The sequence below is a fragment of the Cololabis saira genome, chromosome 18 (assembly GCF_033807715.1).
Source record: "Cololabis saira isolate AMF1-May2022 chromosome 18, fColSai1.1, whole genome shotgun sequence".
In the NCBI taxonomy this organism is placed as follows: Eukaryota; Metazoa; Chordata; class Actinopteri; order Beloniformes; family Belonidae; genus Cololabis; species Cololabis saira.
In genome coordinates this window covers 28,927,180-28,941,091 of record NC_084604.1, presented here as the reverse complement: position 1 = coordinate 28,941,091, position 13,912 = coordinate 28,927,180, and the positions used below count along the sequence as shown (strand labels likewise).

General features: G+C 38.8%; 2 protein-coding genes across 2 annotated transcripts; both read left to right on the top strand.

Moving 5' to 3' along the window:
- Nucleotides 1–75: 75 nt before the first annotated feature.
- cenpw (centromere protein W) lies at nucleotides 76–4,946 on the top strand. The gene is made up of 3 exons (XM_061746822.1): nucleotides 76–232; nucleotides 349–462; nucleotides 4,389–4,946. Exons 1-3 carry the CDS (start codon nucleotides 146–148, stop codon nucleotides 4,413–4,415), a joined length of 228 nt encoding a protein of 75 aa, XP_061602806.1. The 5' UTR covers nucleotides 76–145; the 3' UTR covers nucleotides 4,416–4,946.
- Nucleotides 4,947–8,871: 3,925 nt separating this feature from the next.
- On the top strand, nucleotides 8,872–13,749 carry LOC133418499 (R-spondin-3-like). Its single transcript, XM_061707218.1, has 5 exons — nucleotides 8,872–9,088; nucleotides 9,478–9,669; nucleotides 12,491–12,631; nucleotides 12,718–12,858; nucleotides 12,937–13,749. Exons 1-5 carry the CDS (start codon nucleotides 9,004–9,006, stop codon nucleotides 13,128–13,130), a joined length of 753 nt encoding a protein of 250 aa, XP_061563202.1. The 5' UTR covers nucleotides 8,872–9,003; the 3' UTR covers nucleotides 13,131–13,749.
- Nucleotides 13,750–13,912: the final 163 nt, after the last annotated feature.

Below are 13,912 nucleotides of genomic sequence, written 5' to 3'. Positions count from 1 at the left end.
CATATTTGGTAAAAAAAAAAAAAAAAAATCCTACATTGAACGAAAGTGTAGAAAACACACGAAGAAGAACGCGCACCGGAAGTCGAGGAAGCGGGAGTTTGGAAAACATAAACAAGCTTCAGTCTTGTATGAAATACTTTTAAAAATGCTGAACAAGGCTCCCAAATTAAAAAAGACAATACGAGCGAACGCAAAGAGTAATGTAAATGTCAGGCCGGCGTCAGAGGCCATGGTAGGCAGATAAACGACGCGTATTCGTTAGTCTTTAGTATTAGCCCGATAACTGTTACTGTTGCTTAAATTTACATCTAAATCAGTTTTTTTTTGTGTTTGTTTACGTGTTTTCAGATTGAACTGGCCACATTACTGTTCTTGAACAGCCTGGCTGAAGAGGCAAAAGCTCAGGCGTTTGAGGAAAAGTCTGCGGCGATCAAAGCTCACCATGTCAGAGCTGTAACCAAGGTGAGTTACACCTTCATTCAAACGTTTATTATACTGTGTGTGTGTATGTATATATATATATATATATATATATATATATATATATATATATATATATATATATATATATATATATATATATATATACTATAACCAGTACTGGAGTTGAGGGGGGATGAGGGGGGATGGCATCCCCCCCTGAAATAAAAACTGTCCAAATCATCCCCCCTTTCCATCCCTTATGTCATTTCATCAATGAATGTGGTTTTACTGTTATTTCAACATTTAGAGTCATCACCAGAAAAATAACTTATTTGACAATTTTCACCTGTTTCAGGTAAATTTTCACTTGAAATAAGTAGGAAAATCTGCCAGTGGGACAAGATTTATCTTCTTATTACAAGCAAAAAAATCTTGTTCCACTGGCAGATTTGTCTGCTAATTTTGATTGATTGATTGATATATTTATTTGGTGACGTTGTTAAACTTATTTGTCGATACAAAGTTTTTTCATGTAGATCAAGGACCAAAAGGTGTAGACAGAAGCCAAAGCTTATTTTGTCTACCCTTTTAACATAATATGACCACTACAGTGCAATATTTGAAAAAAACGAAACTAAATAGAAATAGAGAAAATAAATAAATATATATATTCATACATATATATATATATATATATATATATATATATATATATATATGTATATACACATACATACACACACATACATATATATAATTTTAAGTGAAAATCTACTTGAAACAGGTGAAAATTGTTGTTTTTTCCAGTGATGAGTCTGGTTTTAAGTGTAATGAGATTTTTTTTAACTAAAATTAGACATTTTAACTAGAAATAAGACAAATATTCTTGTTAAAATTTTGAGTTTTTGCAGTGATCCATTTTACTTATCCTGTGAAGGACAGAGGCATATTGATAAGTTCAGAAAACAGTTTTTTACTGTTGTGTTTTGATGTATTTGATGTAAGCCCAGTGGATATTTAAAGCTTACAGAAGGCTGCATTTAACTGCTGCTATGTCATTCCTGCAGTATTTCTGCTGGTGTTTTGATTCAGATTCAGAAAACTTTATTCATCCCCGAGGGGCAATTGCAGGACAACTGAGCAGCAAGACGTTGAAAATCTCAAATAGAACAAGAATAAAGTAGAATAAAAGTGAACAGGGCATGTCTCCTTATGTACACAAAAAAAAAAAAAAAAATATATATATATATATATATAAATATGCAAATGTCAGAAAAATCTACAGCAGAGTGACTGTAGTGGTATAATATAAAGTGTCAATGCAAAGTGACGACAGTGGATGTAAACAGTCAGTGCTATTATTTGTAATATATTATATTATTTGTAATCAGCAGAAATTATCTGTCCCCATATGATAAAATCCACCATCCCCCCTGATTTTTTTTTTTTTACAACTCGAGTACTGTTTATACTCATTAAAATATACATCGTTTGGATTTCACGAGTCACACATTGTTTGTTTAATGTGGCTTTTACAGTAGCTTCACTGCGACACTAAAGATCTAGGTTTTAGAAATTCGTTGTTTTGCTTGTTTCGTCTAAGTTGGTCTGTAACCAAATGTTGTATTTTTACAAACTCAATTGAAGTTCTGCTAATCTTAAACAGTTTTCTAATTGCCCAGCCCTATTGTGAGTCATTCTCTTGTAAACAAACATTTAAAACAAAGAAATAGTACAAGGTCAAACGTGAAAGTGGGTCCTTTTGAAAACACACCAGAGGACAAACTCATCGTCAACCATAACATTATTCTCTCACGTCTGTGCCTGTGACAAACAATGCACCCAAAAACGAGGGCTTGCAGATTCCACTTTGCTTCCAAATTGCAGACTGGACAGGGTGGAGTCATGTGACGCATGTGTCAGGGCCGGCAGTATTTTTAGAGCAGCACGTGAACACGCACACACACACAGTTGACGTGATAATAACAGGAGAGAGAAAACTAAATAACCAACGTGGGCAAGATTACTTCGGTTATAGGCTTTTAATGTCGGTTCATGATTAGTGTTCAATAATTGCCCAGCCGTATTGTGAGTCATTGGAAGCTTGTGAACAATTTGCTGGTGGTGGGGGCCAGACTTTCAAATCCATAAAACTGCAAGAACTCAATCATGGGTTACTTGCTAAATTAGGGTTGCATTCCTCCACATTTATGCTTTCAGTTATTCTAAGTTCCTGGTTCAACTCCTGGCAATGTGGAGTTTGTATGTGGGTTTTTTCCAGGTACGCTGACCTCCTGGATGGACATTATACACCTGAGTCATACTCTGGTTAATGTGTGTTCATACAACATACATTTCACTAACAAACTTAAGCAGATGTCGTAAACACAACATCAGTTAGTCTAATATAAAACAACAACCTTAGTGTCCCCGGTTCTCTTTAAGAAGTACATAGTTTTACCAACCATGTACTTCTTAAAGTCCACTTCCATGTTCTTCTGTACAGGTTAGTTGAGAAGCTGATGTGATTTCTAGCCCTAAACAACCACAGATGAACTTTGTGACTTCATGGCAGCATTTCCTTAATGCCTTTTTTTTATGTCGGAAGAAGAAAAATAATGTATGTCATTAAGTTTTTTCCAGTAACTGTTGTGTGATCATCTACGGCAGATCTTCACACATCAGTATCATTCTGGCATCAAAAAGTTGTGAAAAACAAAATTAACTGAGCTCGACAGCAACCTGACAACAATAGTAATAATGAATGCCTTGCTCAGCTGGAACCTCTAAAGATGGCGGCCCCAGATATGTGACATCACATTCTCATTCTCTGTATTTTTTGCCATCTAAGCAATAATTCAGTCGAGGTTTGAGAAGTCTAAGTGTGATTTTATTTTAGACTTGATGTGCTTTTAAGTAGGATAACTATCAAAAGAGAAGAAAATTGGCACCTTTTTGCATTTCACAAATGGAATTAAGGTGTCTCAAATCTAAAACTGTGTTTTATGTATTCTTTACCATCTAAAAAAACAATTTAAGGTTCACAAATGACTAAGTATTGTTTTTAAACTGGACCTTTTAAGGGGGCCTCAGTTCTCTAAAATGCAGTGTAACAGCGCTTTAGCCCTCTGTCAAACTGTAAGATGGGAAATGGAAACGAATTACGACGTTTCTTTTTTTGTTATTTGGTTGGGGATTTTTTTTAGTTCTGTTGATCAAGGTTTCTAAGTGAGCTACAGCAATACACAAAGATTATGCTGCGGTAAAATGGGAAAAATGGAAGACGACTAATCTGGCAAGTGACCGGCAGTGCTGGTGACTGTTGATTTGTGTATTTCCTTTAACCGCAATGCATCGACCACTACCTGAACTGGTCATTAGTCGGTCCGCTGGATGGGACTGCAGCATCTTTTTGGACAAACCAGCCACTGGTTGATCAGTCACCAGCACCTCCTTATCATCGGCCAGATCCGTAGCCAAATTCCTTGGGGCTACATCTTCAGCCACTTTATAAATAGTATTAATTTAGATCCTTTTTACCGCATCATAAAACAAACGCTCAGAGCTCCGCTCCTTCAAACATTGGCACAAATTTGTTTTCATTCAGGGTTTCTTTATTTAAACCAGAACTTCTTTTAAAAGTTTACTTTTTAATTTAGATTTCAAATCCAGCTGCTATGAACAGAGCTGTGAAGATGTAGTTGAAAAGCGTTGTTGTGGCATTTTGACCAAAATGCATAACAGACATTTCCGTCAGACCTCAGAAAATTGTCAAATTTAGAAAACTGCCGACAATATGTCTCTTTCAATTATGAAGAATTGTTCCATAAATACATGGGCTTAAATGAATTTAGATGCAACCATGGAATTACAGGACTGAAATATGCAATTTGCTTAAATTTTATAATTACTATTTTTGTTTGCACATGAGACGGGCATACAGGCTTCTTTTTTTTCTTTTATAGAAAATGCTGAAAAAGGCAAGAGGATGAAGATGAAGACCACCATGAGCATTTTTACGAACATTGTGAGAGATTATCGCACTATTTTAAATGTTTAATGTTTTTGTTGTTTTTATGCTGTTTTCCCAAGAAAACACTTTCTGTGTATTGTTCTGTCACAACAATGGGGTTTTGTTAAGTTCAATAAATTCTCGTGACTCTCGTTCTGGTTTTTATTTTAAACTGCTGAAACCCACAAATGCTTTCAATAATAAATAGATTTTGAACTGAAGTGATATTTTTGTTATCCATGGTGGTTGGTTCAACCTTACATTCAGTCCTTAATGAAGAAAAAAAATGTTTCCCTCAAAATTTATGACTTAATAGTGTCCAGTTTTCTTTATATGATTTTGTTACGACTTTGTTTTTCCTTCATCTATAACTTTAATCTCTGAGGATATACGATCTTTTTCCTCACGCGTTTTTGACTTTTTATGCCTTTTTCTTGGAATGTCTTGCCCCATCCCTGGGGTCTGCAAATTTAAGTTGTCATTGATTTAGTAAAAGCCCAGTGTGACCTCATGTGACTTGTTCTTTTTAGTTCACAAACCCTAAACACACATTACATCAAGATTTTCAACACGCACGGACAAATCATTTTTCTTTTATACCTAATAAAAACATGAAGGGTCAGTCATTGAAACCTCATTTCAAAATTAGGGTGGGGAAAAAAAATGTTTTGCAAAATCTGATGTAAGATTCACAATCCATGATTGCTTTGGCATCCCCTCAGCCTCTCACCAACTCTCCTCAGCTGCCATCTTCACATCCTCTCCACGCCACGTGGATCATCTTCACTCGAGATGATCTGCTCACGTCTTATCTCCACGGGGTTCTTCACAGCCTGACATCTTTGAAAACGCATTCATTTATGTTGTTAAATTTGTTTGATGTATTTTAACTATGTGTGCAGGCGGATCAAAAGTGGCAGATTGTAATCCTTACTACATTTCTAGTTTGAAACACATTTTTATTGATCTATTTAATATCTTTCCAAGATGAAGAAAGTGATGAGGGATGTGTGTAAATGTAGCAAAAGAAGACGAGAACACAAACGTACATCTAAGTGTTTCTATCTGAAAGGCGATGGCCTCATGTAAAAGATAATAAAATATGTATCCACATGTTTTATATTGGTCCCCAGCTTGCACTCAATATTTGACTCAGTTTGGCAGTTAAGACATCCCTCGGCCTCTCGTGGTCATCTTCAAGAATCTGATCTGGCACCCCGGCGAGCACGGCCTTGACGGGCGTGTTCCCTCTCGTTTGAACAGGTGTCAGTGGGTTCATATAGAGCCTTTGAAACTTCACTCTAGACTTGTAGTCAAGAAACCAAGAACAAGACAGACCAAGTCAAGACCAATTTGTAGATGAAACGTGAATTTTAAATATTAAAGATACACACAATTATCGAGATGAACTTGCATCATTTATCATTATAGTAGCCAATTACTCTGTATAGCAGCCATATATTTATTCAAACAAGGCCATTATAAACACAATACTGTAATTTAATAGAGACACATATGCAGATAAACCAAAACATTAAATCAAATGCAAAATACAAATAGTTTACAAAACTGTACATTAACCAGAGGAAGAACTGCTGATCACAAGATTCTGTTTCAATTATCCGAGTCCGAGACATGGCGAGACCCGAGACAAGAACGAGACCAAATACTGTCGAGGCCATAACAAGACCAAGACCGGTCTTAAGACCTACAATTCTACTTCATTCCTGTTAGAAGTGGGTTTGTCTGGAGGTTCCTTGGTGGCCATACTTCCGTATTCCCACGTGGACCGAGTGGGATCTCCTCCTGTTTGTTTTTTTTAGCTTGGATCAGAGTTTACTGACAACTAACTACAAGTTACCCATACAACTCCTCCCCTTATAATCCTATGCCCATTTATCCCACTCGTATCCCTCATCAGCTTCATGTATTTGGCCTCCTATTTGGGAGTTATATTTGAAGTAGAAAACTTTTAGCACACCGCATATGCAGAAAGGTGCGTCGGAGGAGGAAAGCTGCAGCCAATTTTAAAAAGAAAACTCCCACACACCTTCTTCTCACCGTACTCGAGTTTATTGGGCCAACGTTTCGGTCATAGGATGCCTTGAAAAAGGTCTATGACGCGAAACGTTGGCCCAATAAACACGAGTACGGTGAGAAGAAGGTGAGCGGGAGTTTTCTTTTTAAAATTGGCTGGAGTTATGATATTTAAAATAATTCACGCTGTTTCGTTTTCAAGCCCAAGTCCATATGTCCCCAGACAGCCCAATTTTAATTCAGATGGAGCCCACATGGTCAAGTTCACAGTTTTGCAATAGAGCCTCCTTAGATCTGATAACGCGGATGAAATCATCGTCGTCTTTGTCTCCCGGGACTTGCTGTTCAATAATCAGTCAGCATTGATGGCATTAACGTTTTCCACACATTCCTGTTCAAGATATGTGCTTTACAGAAAAAATATGTCTTTTTTTTTTCCAGAAATTGATGAAATGACATTCATTGCTCTACAGCACATCCAAACATTCCTCTGAGATGACGCTTCGCTTTTATCTGTTCAAGGTTTGGAGTCATTGAGCAAGTTTGAGACACACCTGCTGTTCTATCGAGTCTCCCAGTTCTGCGATTGTGTTTCTTTTTTCTAGTTTATAACTGAAGCTGACCCATGAGCCCCTGTCAAGCTCATCTATCTGGCTGCATCTTCCTAAATCTCTTTCCAGATAAATCAGCTCAAGTGTAAATTCCCACTGATGTTTCCTCAGTGAGGTTTTTTTTTTTTTTTCAGGGAAGCTAAGGAGTTCAAACTTTCTCTCAGATTCTTAATGAGGAACACATGCTTTCAAGGGCTTCATGTGAGCTCCTGTGTCTTTTGGTGTCTGTCCCGCAAAGTTTTGTGAAGATATTAAATTAAAAAAGACAATCTTACAATGACTTATTACTGCATTTGCCCAGTTTGCACAAAGATGAAGCAATAAGTATTGAAAAGACTAAGAACCAAAGTGCAAAAGTGAATAAAATCAGAAAAGTAATTCCCAGGCGTGTTGCGTATGAAAAGAGAGGTCATGTTTTGGAGAAACAGAGTTTCCAAAACAGCTGATAGTACAGACTGAATTCCCAAACAGAACTCCCAGAGGACTGAGAGTTTCAATGCCTTCCAGCATTTTTTTGTGGGAGCCGAAGGTCTTCTCTGACACCTCCAGTTCTCTCATTTTGTTTTCTTGTTGGGAAATAGTCAAATCATCCTGTAGTTTTGGTTCTCATCTCCTGGAATCGTGTCTTAATGGAAAATGCATCGTTCCAACTCATGGTTTATGTCAAACATGAACACATTAAGTTTGGATTTGTTGCTTCTTTGCGAAACTTCACTGGGTTGATGCAAGAAAATCTTATGAAGCATTGATGTGTTTGATGCTGCACAAATGTAAGAGTCATTCATTTGCAATTTAAATGAAACCAACTGAGGAGATATTTTGTTTTCACGGTCTCAACTTTCTGGTATCTGGCAGGGATTTGAAAACCAACATGCTTGTGTGGTTAATAAGTACAGACAAGTTTAAATATCACACAAAAAATGTTTTTCAAGAATTCCAATAAGTTCTGTCTGTTATTCGTTTTCCCTGCAAAGGACATCTGAATCTTTCACAAGCTTCTGCTTACTTTTTTTACTTTCTTTGGCAAGTTTTAGGCACCTGAAATGCTTGATTTTAGTGAAAATACAGTTTGTTTTTATTGTAAGTTTTGCATGTTGGAAAAAAAAAAAAGCACACAACAAGAACAAATAAAGGGTTTCCAAATGTATTTCAGCCTGAGGCCAAAGGCTGCTGACAAAGAGTCCCATGCTGGTCGTAAACAAATACAAAGCTCTCCTGGCTGATGCCTAGAACATTTCCAGGCTCTAGTGAATGTGTGAAAGCACTTCATGTGCACCGCAGGTGTCGGGCTTCATGCTTTGCAAGTGACCGAAAATGAAATCCGCTGATGTGACAAAATCCCGCTCGTGTCTGCTCATCTTAGACACCAAAAGTAAGCCGATCACAGAGGTCCTTTCCCTGGATGAATGTGTGAAACATCAGCATTTGTTTAACAGATATCAGGATTTTAATGTGAGAAGAGGGAAATGTTAGATAATTAATAAAATACAGGGTTTGTGACAGGGAAGATGAATATTCCCAATGAACTGATTCACCATTTGGCAAAAAAGCAGAGTTGTTAGTCACATTCTGTGTGGTGGCTTTGAGTAAGGCACAAGTAGATGTGATAATGGATCAGGAGGAGGGTTGAGAAGAAGGAAGAGGAGGGTGCAGGAAAAAAAAGAAGCTCCCAGCAACTTACCCAAACTTATTTTCATCGAGGCTGTGACTATCATACAATGTTTTTTTTTCTGTTTGCATTCTGCGTGGCATCATTGTTCTCAGCTGCTGTGTTCACCGGGCTGGAGCCTCTACGTGTGGTCATTTGAACGACCCTTGTGGAAAACTGCACCTTTTCTGACTTGTATACCATGGGATTAGGGGTGTGAAGTGAGGCTGCCCTGCTGACTGGCTAAATGCTGAACTGAAGGTAAAGGGAAAATGCAGATATCGTCGTTAATTTGTTTTTTGCACTTGATGAATCTTTCACATGGCCGAAGCAGCAAGACTACTCAGCAATCCAAACGTAAGTATGTATTTTGAATGCAACAGTCAATCTTAACTCTTGTGATTGTCTGTCTTGTTTTTCTTGCAAAGAGCAGACTGACACATATGGAGACAATAATAGTGTTCTGTGAGTTTTCAAGGAACAATGTAGTCATAGATTTCCGGTATTTTTGCCCACTAAGACACTATGAATTTCAAAACTGGGATCAGAGCTTACAAAAATATGTTGTCTGCAACATTTGCATACTGTACATGGGGCTTAGGGTAATGAGCTGAATATTTTATTTGGACAAAAGACAAGTTGGTTTCACAGTTATACTCAAGAAGCCAGAACTTCCCAAGCCTCTTTCTATCACATGCACACATGTATAAGATTCATACCTTAATTTGCTTCGAAACTGTTTGCAGGTATTTCTTCAGAGGGCAACGTTTGTCCAGCAGGATGTGCGACCTGCTCAACTCTGAACGGCTGTCTGTCCTGTAAACCGCGGCTCTTCTTTCACCTGGAGCTGGATGGGTTTCGGCAGATTGGGACATGTCTGTTCTCCTGTCCCAGAGGTCACTATGGAATGCGCTCTCCGCATATCAGCACCTGCAACAGTAGGTATCAGTGAACTCACATAAGCGGTGGAATGACAATCTATTTTGAGAACTGAATATATGTTTTGGTACCAAATTAAATCAATTCAATTCAATTCAGTTTTATTTATATAGCGTCTAATACAACAAAAGTTGTCTCTAGGCGCCAGAGACCCAGAACATGACCCCCGAGCAATTATTACATAAACAATGGCAGGTAAAAACTCCCCTAGTGGGAGAAAAGCCTTAAGCCAAACAGTGGCAAGGAAAAACTCCCCTTTAGGAGGGAAGAAACCTTGAGCAGGACCAGGCTCATAAGGGGGGACCCTCCTACCGGAGAGCAGACTGGGGTGGTCAGGGAGCACACAGCAGACATCCACACAGGCATGTGGAAGCACCAGCGGGATACCCGGGGGCGGGGGACCGCAGGCCAGCACGCAGCTCCTGAAGCTCTGGCCTGTAAACATGCACAAAAGAGAAAAAAGGGGGCCAGTACAAGAAACTACAGGTACGATGGACAAAAATGATGGCTATGAGATACTTATAATAAATAAAAATGGAAAAAGAGATCATAAGTAATAATCATAAGTGCATATACAAATATGATGAACATGAATATCCAAACAATAATTTCATTTAATAGAAAATTCATATGAATTTGGTGCATGTTTAATTCAATTTTAATCCTTGCATTCATATCCATTATCTATCCTGCATATCTATTCCTGCATATTCCTGTCAAGGGTCACAGGGATCTGCTGAAGCTTATCCCAGCTGTCTTTGGGCAAAAAGCGGGAGTACACCCTGGACAGGTCACTAGTTCACCATAGGTTAAATTCAGTTCAATAAAAATGTATTAATCCCCAAAGTGAAATTTCAAAAGATCTGAGAAGGAATCTATTTATTGAGGGTTTCCTCATAGTAAAAAAAGGTAAAAAAAAAAAAAAAAATAGTCAAATTATACATGGAATATGCCTATACACTCATCGGCCACTTTATTAGGTACACCTTGCTAGTTCCGGGTGGACCCCCGTTCTGCCTTCAGAACTGCCTTAATCCTCCGTGGCATAGATTCAACAAGATACTGGAAACATTCCTCAGAGAGTTCGGTCCATATTGACATGATAGCATCACGCAGTTGCTGCAGATTTGTTGGCTGCACATCCATGATGCAAATCTCTCGTTTCACCACATCCCAAAGGTTCTCTATTGGACTGAGATGTGTTGACTGTGGATGCCATTTGAGTAGTGAACTCATTGTCATGTTCAAGAAACCAGTCTGAGATGATTCGCGCTTTATGACATGGCGTGTTATCTTGCTGGAAGTAGCCATCAGAAGATGGTACTGTGGTCATAAAGGGATGGACATGGTCAGCAACAAAACTCAGGTAGGCTGTGGTGTTGACACGATGCTCAATTGGTGCTAATGGGCCCAAAGTGTGCCAGCAAAATATCCCCCACACCATTTCACCACCACCACCAGCCTAAACTGTTGATACAAGGCAGGATAGATCCATGCTTTCATGTTGTTGAAGCCAAATTCTGACCCTACCATCTGAATGTCGCAGCAGAAAGCAAGACTCATCAGACCAGGCAACATTTTTCCTTCTTCTATTATCCAATTTTGGTGAGCCTGTGCTAATTGTAGCCTCAGTTTCCTGTTTTTAGCTGACAGGAGTGGCACCCAGTGTGGTCTTGTGCATTCAGAGATTGATGGAGGTGGTTATTTGAGTTACTGTTGCCTTTCTATCAGCTCGAACCAGTGGCCATTCTCCTCTGACCTCTGGCATCAACAAGGCATCTGCGCCCACAGAACTGTTGATCACTGGATATTTTCTCTCTTTTGGACCACATTCTGTAAACCCTAGAGATGGTTGTGTGTGAAAATCCCAGTAGATCAGCAGTTTTCTGAAATACTCAGACCAGGCCTTCTGGCACCAACAACCATGCCACATTCAAAGTCAAATAAACCACCTTTCTTCCCCATTCTGATGCTCAGTTTGAACTGCAGCAGATCGTCTTCACCATGTCTACATACCTAAATGCATTGAGTTTCTGCGATGTGATTGGCAGATTAGAAATTTGCGTTAACGAGGAGTTGGACAGGTGTACCTAATAAAGTGGCTGGTGAGTGTATTTGGTTGAATGTTCCTTTGAAGGAAGCACACTGACCAGATAGCCCATCACTAAGCTTTGGCAGGAGTCCAGTTGGATATTCAGACCCTTTATTCTTGTTTTTTTTCTTAATTTTGACAGAATGGTAGTATTCAATTAAATGTACCGGTACATGTTTCCTATTACAGACTAATTTATTCACCCCACAATCAGCTTTCATGTGTGTTTTGGAGCATTGTCTTGAATTGCTAAATATTGTCCAAATATTAGCTAATTGCAAAGCAAGCAATTTATTTTTGACTTAAATGTATGACCCCAAGTGTTGACATTATTAGCCATTTTGCTGCAAGCATGTATTCCAATCTTACTCAAAACTGTTTCAGTTCCCGTTACTTTGGTCTGGAAATCATTTTTGAACCTGGCCCTTCTTTCCTTTCAGTCCGTGCCGATGTTAAAGTATTTTTGTCTGTGGACAGTGACACTTTAGTTTCAGCAGCTTCCAGTTAATAGCAGGTCCATGCCTCGATGGCTCAAAATGTTAGAGAGGGTATGTGACCTCTTGATTTTAGAAAATTCCCCAAATTGAATGGGGAAAAATGGTGATTTAAATGGTGATTTAAAAAACGAATTGAAATGTATTTCTGAAAAACCAAACAGAAACTATCTTTGCAGTCCTGACACTGTGATCACTCTGCACTGACCAAGGTTCATTCCCATTGGCCTGCAGAGTGCAAGGCAGATTGTGCGTCCTGCTTCAGTGAAAATTTCTGCACACGTTGCCATCCAGGCCACTTCCTGTTCCGAGGCAAATGTGAAAAAAGTTGTCCAAAGGGGCTGACTGCAAACACAGTACTACATGAATGCACAGGTAATACAATACTCAGTAGCATCTGGCAAGTGCATGTATCATAGAAATGTATGCACAACAATGTAATTTGTGTCTATCTGTGTTAGAGTGCCCTCCTGGTTGTGAGCTGTGTGTGAAGAGAAACATATGCACGAGGTGCAGAGCAGATATGCACCATCTCCAAGGCCAGTGCCACCACACCTGTCCCAGAGGATTTGAGCCTGACATGCAGCTGTGCATCCCCCAAAGTGAGAGATACTCCCTGTCTCTGATTCTTTATCCCTTTACCCCAGTGAGCATTTTTCTGATCATTTGCTCTCTTGAAGTTCACTGTGAGGTTGGAGAATGGACAAGTTGGGGACAGTGTTCCCTGAAACGGGGCAACAGAGTCTACAGGAGGGGAGAAGAGACACGAAGCCGACAAGTCCTGCGCCCGCCGAGTAACTATGGTGACCCCTGCCCACATGTGTCAGACATCAGGAGATGTGTCATCAAAAAGAAAGACAGGAGTCGGTTGTAATGTGTTGAAAAGGGCCCAGGATGGAACCTGTGTTCTTCATCCTGAATCAAAGGTTCCGCTAGACTCCAGCAGCTGTCCATTCATTAATTTTCAAAATACGTTTATGTATAATTGCAAACAAAACACACGGCTAGAGTTTATTCTGATACTCAAAAGATTGTTTAAAGATGTAATCGTAATCGTTCCGAATGTAAACGCTTTTGTGTGCACACCTACATTTTACATTACTTTGTCCTGGAAGTGAACCTTTCTCTAGTACTATTTAGTATTTGCAGGTTCAAAGTGAAGGTCTACGTGCAATATTAAATTATGTAAATATTATGAAGCTCATTGAGTCAATATTCAGATTTTTTTTTTTTAATACTACAATGAGAATAAAAATGTCAAACGTATAAATGCAAGAAGAAATATCTTTGTTTTTGACCGGTGTTCTGCCAATTTCTGCTGCTTTGCCAAAAAATGCTACCTAATTGTTTTCTACCTTTGCAGAGCTACAATTTTACTGTTTTACTCCCTAAACCACGTCCTTTCCCCCCAAGTGGTTCTTGTCTCTTGCCAGGCCGTCATTGTAAATAAGAATGTGTTCTTAATGACCTGCCTGGTTAAATAAAGGCCAATGACTGAATGAATATCAAATAAAAGCCATAGAATTGTGGTTGTTTTCTTCTCTTTATCATATAATGTTCACAAAGTGCAGTGGTGGACAGTAACGGAGTAAATTTACTTGAGTACTGTACTTAGGCTTGCCACCCGTCCCTTAAAATACGGAATTGTTCCGTAAT